Raw genomic sequence first — 6000 nt, 5'->3', positions numbered from 1 at the left:
TATAGTATATTTAATCAATGCAGTACCCATTTTTTTACCGTGTCAAACGCTGACCTGGCTGCCGTGATGTTTTATCTTGCGCCGTGGTCCTGTGTATATAGTTTATCACACAGTTGAAAGACTGCAGAATATGGGTGGACTTAAATATCGAAGTGATCAGCTTCGACAGCTTACTGCAACTTAAGTTCCGGTCAGCACAAATGTACTTGAACTTTGTCGAGCTGTTAGCGTAATGCGGTATGTGCGGTATGTGCATTGGGGGAAATGCTCTCCTGAGACCAACTGCCTCCTGCTGCTTGTTGAAGACTTGCTGTCTCAGTCAAAGATGCAATAGTTACACATGGACCAAGAATTTCTCCTTTTTGAACTCTGATATGCCCCCATAATGTGTGCATTGCAAAATTTTGAGCAAAACTGTGCTCTAACCCTGCCAATTGAACCTTCACACTTCACCCTACTGGTGCAATGTGCAATGAATGAAGATTGGCAGACAAGCTGGTCCACTTGAGCCATGACACTTCTCACACTAAAATGACAGGTGTTTCCATTATTTTGTATAACCCCCTGTACATCGGACCACATTGGTTTAAGGGTTTTGAGAAATGGTAAGTTGTTTGTTAGTTGTTGTGTCAGACTTTGTTCAGCCTTACTTGGTCCGAAGGCTAATTTTGCTCAGATTCCAGAAATCCACCCCAGGTCATTGAAATGGGGGCAGGTGTTTGTTTACATTAAATAAAAAAACATATTGATTTACAGTATTCCCAATGACATCCAAAAGGTTATGCAACATCAACAGACAAGTTAACTACCAAACAGTGATACCTTTTGGGAAAATATTTGGGGTAGGCCCCTGTTAAGATATGTTTAAAATGTAAACAAAAAAAATGTCCCCATAGAATAGCTCAGATTTCGGAAAGGGCTAAGCAGAAAAATGCAACCTCTCCAGGTACTGCGAAGTCAAGGGTAGCACATATTGAAATGGGAAGAACTGGTCCTTTTACTGGCTGGGGTCAAAATGATCCCAAGGATCACGGATGTAACCAAAATCTGAGGATAAGAGGAGGGTTAAAGCAGACACTGTTCTTCCCTGGCATTTTTGGGAAGATCAGATCGGACCATGTTTCAAGACCAATTCTGACAGAAATGTAAGATAATTGAATGAGTGCTCTAACTTTCTCCTCTAACTGTATCTCTTCACAGGTTGTCTCCTCAAGACAGGATGCCCTCTAAAAAACTGAAATTTTCCAGTCTGCTTGTCCTTGTCGTTGTAGCGATATGCTTCTATGCATGGATGGATGACCTCATCAACCCCGGCAGTGTTCCACATGCTTTACAAAGGTTCAAATCCTCTAACAAAGCAAATGAGTCCTTCACCATGATCATGCCTACTTTTGATCGAACAGAACTTCTCTTTGATCTGCTTAAACACTACCAGGCAGTACCTTATCTTAAGCAGATTATAATTGTATGGCAAAATATTGGACAGAAGCCACCGCTGGAGTTATGGGAGTCTCTTGGCCCCCACCTCGTCCCGATACTCTTCAAGGAGCAAACCCAGAATCTGTTGAGAAACCGATTTCTGCCATTTCCAGAGATTGATACAGAAGGTATGTCCAATTATTTTAGCTATCTTGGTGGTTCTGTCCACACATTTGATTTTGTTTGCTGAAAATATCTGAAGTGGAGTAGGACACGAGGTACATACACTTACAGTATAGACCAGGGATTCCTAACTATAGGGCCGCGGCCCAAAGCTGGGCCGTGCTCAGAAACTTGAAGGCCGCGGAAAAGTTTCAACCTTGCACTAGAGGGCCACGAGGGCCGTGCAACTGCATACATTCTCTCCTCCTGTTTAAAAAATAAACGATAGAAACGCTACTCAAAATGATTCGGTTAACTGACAAAGCAAAACCGTTATCCTTGTGTCCCCCAAAACACATTTAATTAACCCTCAAGTAACCGCCCTGTTTTTGCGACTAATCTGACCGAGCGGGGTCATATATGACCCCAAGGAGTTTATATAGAAATATCACTATATGCATTAATTTTTGGGGTTTATTCAAATTTATTTACATCCTGCACACTCAACATTTATCTGAAACCTTTTCTGGACATTGTAGTTGTGAAAAGGTTTCTTCCATACGTATTAAACTGCATTCCACAGTATTACGTATATTACCTTTTTTGCTGTTTCCCCAAATAATCAATATAAATGACAGTCGTCCCAGATATCAGGATGCCCAGATATCCTTGATACTTTGCTCTCAGCTGTTTTTGTTTGTTTGGTCAAGTGACCCACACTTCACTTTTCAATATACCCGTACATTTCCATGCCACTTTAGGTGCTTTGGTGGTATAGAAATTCTAACTCACCAGACATAAAACTCCATTGAAAATGAATGGGATGTTATGTCATTTGAGTTAGAATGTCCATACCACTAAAGCACCTAAACGTGGCATGGATATCTACGGGTATATTGAAGAGTGAAGCGTGGGTCACCAGATACCAAATTCCAAGTCTTTTTTATCTAAATGGGAAAAAAAGAAAGAAATTTGGATTACAACACAACAAACCTGTTTTGCGTAATAATTTGGAACAGAGCATTTTAAGTTTTTTATTATTTTAAAAAATACAGTTGTCATTGGACCATTGGTCCATTCAAAAACTTTTTAACCCTGCTGTTATCCTCAGATTTAGGTTACATCTGTGATACTTGTGGTCATTTTGACCCCAGCCACTTAAATGTCTACAAAATCAGTAGAAGCAAAAACTTTTTCACCGGTTCATGCCTCAGATATTTACTGTTGCTCTGTTTGGGACATAAAGAACCCTTCTAGCACCTAGCACCCCCACACACAGCCCACACTCCATAAAAACTAATCCATGACTAGGCAAAAATGTTCAACAACTGCCAAAAAGTTGTCTTGAATGAGTTTTCGCCCTCGTCCGCATCATGCATATTGTTAGTGATCAGAGCCCTAAATAAAGCAAAATGTTCTGTTCTAAGTAACTTATGGTCATGTATTTTACATAATCTAGACAGATTGGAACATGCATTAGCAAAATATGGATGTTCCATTTATGTTTAATACACTTAAAATAATTTGGGGTCATATTGAATCCTATAGAGCCCCCATACTCAAATAGCGGCCCGCGGGCCATTTGTGGTGGCCCGCGGGGCATCTATTTTTGGCCCTCGAATAATTTTGAAAAACTGAAGAAAAAAAAGAAAATGTCCAATCGCGCTGTCGGCTCTTATTTTGAAATCGCGCACGCGTGCCGTGCCCCGCCCCCTCAGGCAGTTTCTCCCTCAGTCACTGCAAGCTTCGGACAGAAGCACCTACGACGGTGGCATTAGAGGTTGTGAGGTAGACTACAAGGGAAGGACTGTATCAGAGCCTGTAAATAAATTATTCACAAAGTTCTCTATAACTCGTTTTTGAAAGTAATGGTCCACATTTGATTGCAAACAGTGTGTTAGGACTTCGAATTGGTTTAGCAGCAGCTGTAGCTAGTTGCTAACACAAATGAAGGCAAACTGTGTTTGAGCTCTGCTGGCAGCTAACTATTGGTAGCCTATTAAAAACGGATTGCTTAATAAACTTGTCACACTTTTAAACAGTTCCCAAACAGTTCGTTTGGAATGCTAAGACCCTCATAAGACTGCAAACAAAGTTATGAGCAACTTGCCAATTTATTATTGGCTTTTGCATTTAATCAACATTGCATCAAATGTGCCATTTTCTTGTTGACAAAACCTGTTGTTCTCCTATCTATGTGTCCTCCTCTTTGTTGGGTCTGATTCTCATTATGCATGTGAGAGCTGCATAAACAAAGTCATAATAAGCAACATTTGTTTGAAAAGTGTTATCTTCAGGCTTATAGGTTTTCTCACAAAGAAATAAATCTTTATGAATGTAGTCTGCAAATATAGGCTAACAGATAATCTTATGTAGGGCTGGGCGATTCACCCTGAAAAAAAAATCTAGATTTTTTCATTAACACACTCGATTCACGATTCATGATTCGATTCAATAACCCCATCCCCCCCCCCCCCCCCCAAAAAAAAAAAAAAAAAAAAACTTGAGCTCTCTAGGCCCCTACGTGGTTGAGTGTGTGTGTGTGTGAGAGAGAGAAAGAGAGAGAGAGAGAGAGAGAGAGACAGACAGAGACAGAGACAGAGAGAAGTAGGCTCTGTTTGTGTGGCGTTGCCTCTGGTATGTGTGATTGAAGTCTACTCGGACTGGACCAGTTTATATGGACATGAGGTAGCCTATAGCAGGGGTTTTCAAAGTGGGGCCTGGGGATGCCTGGGGGGCCGTGAGAGGATGCCAGGGGGGGCCGTGGCAGATTGGCAGGGAAAATAAAGTTTTATAATAGCCAAAATAAACAAAAAATAGGCTTAAATATCAGTGGAATAATTTTGTTCTTCACAATATTTATGTATTGTGCTTTCTGTAGTACCTGAATGGTCTTAGGAATACACAAACTTTATCAAGGTGTGAAACTGGGCGCAGAGAAAATAGTGTGGCATGTCCCATGTCAGGGGGGCTTGACTGGAATCTACCTGTATGTGGAGGGCTCATAGTAAAGTTTGGGAACTCCAGGCCAAAATAGCCTAATGTAATTTTATCTCAGAACATTGCTAATAGAAATGACCAATTGGGATTACATTGAAACATCTCAGAGAAAGAACAAAAATGTGAGGGGTAAACCCTCAGGCATTGTTGAGATTTGTCGTCACGTGCCATCCATCCCCACAATATATTAATGATGCATTATAGTGCAGATGTATGGAGGCTCTTGTCCCAGATGAACAAATTTAGCAATTGCCTGCTGGTTTCCCATCAGAGCCCATAGTAAAGCGTCTAAATACATGTCGATGCATCTGAACATTGCTGCGTTAACACAGAGAAAACATTTTGGAGCAACACCCTAAAACAATGCTTACTTCAAGACGGTAACGTTTGCAAGCCTGAGTAGAGTAGATATCGCGTTTCATGCATTTAATCAGACATCAGCGCTGGTAATTTCTCTGGATTGCTTCACAGGTGGTAAAACTCTCGGCGAAGTTTACAGATATCGCCGATACTGACATGGCGCGTTCAGACGCGATTATCATCACTTTACCACAAGTCTCCTTTTTAAACTACTCCCGTCCGAGTAGGGCTTTGGAGAGAGGGGGAGAGAGAGCGCGCGAGAGAGACCGATTGTTCCGGGTGCTTGGGTGTGTGTGTGTGTGTGCGTGTGAGCGAGAGAGGGAGGGAGAGATATTCCTTTCAACTCACATGTTGGTTAGGATTATACAGACGAGGAAGCAGCGCATCCAAAATTTTAAGCATATGTTGAAAACCTCTCTTCTCTGCCGAATAAATTGGAAGCATATCGTAGTAGGTAGTTCTAGGCTAATTGCATCCGTGACTGCTTTCCACCTTGCTCCACTCTTGTGGTAGGGGTAGAGTAGTTTGTTTAGCATTTTCTCCGCGATATGTTTTCGTTTCAAATATTCAAATATGCCTGTAGTCCGGCTGCTGGACGTACACCTTACGATATGACAACACTGTCATTCACAATTTACAAAGTGGTAGGTTGTTTGGTATCATTGGCAAAACGATAGGAGGTAGTGTCACATTTTTTTGAACAGGAGCCCGTATTCCTCGCCCGTTTCACTATATTTCTGTCAAACCATTTCACTCACCACGTTTGTTTGTGCATGTAATGGGGGAGGAGACACAGATGTAGACAGCCTACGTCCTCGCCAAGTGGTGAACGTAATGCAATGCGCTGTGCGCTTGGATAGGCTACATAAACTGACAGATGATTAAAAATAAAATCGTATAACGCGATTTCTCAAAAAACAAATCGATTTGACTTTCAAACTCGATTTTAAAATCACATCGATTTTTTGCCCAGGCCTAATCTTATGTCATTTAAAAAAAATACTGAAGGGTGGGTGGCAATGAGAGCAAGTCAGTGTCGGCCCGGCCCTTTATTGGGAG

The 6000-nt window shown here is 41.5% G+C and overlaps 1 protein-coding gene across 1 annotated transcript in view; it reads left to right on the top strand.

Moving 5' to 3' along the window:
• Positions 1-531: 531 nt before the first annotated feature.
• LOC134456063 (exostosin-like 2) overlaps positions 532-6000 on the top strand; it is a 54105-nt gene continuing 48636 nt past the window's right edge. The window contains exons 1-2 of the mRNA XM_063207497.1: positions 532-605; positions 1201-1607. Of these exons, the coding sequence (XP_063063567.1) occupies positions 532-605; positions 1201-1607 (481 nt within the window). The remainder of the gene's footprint in view (positions 606-1200; positions 1608-6000) is intronic.

Source organism: Engraulis encrasicolus, chromosome 9 (genome assembly GCF_034702125.1).
Source record: "Engraulis encrasicolus isolate BLACKSEA-1 chromosome 9, IST_EnEncr_1.0, whole genome shotgun sequence".
NCBI lineage: Eukaryota > Metazoa > Chordata > Actinopteri > Clupeiformes > Engraulidae > Engraulis > Engraulis encrasicolus.
Note: the sequence above shows the minus strand (reverse complement) of the source record. Positions and strands in the feature narration are given on the sequence as shown.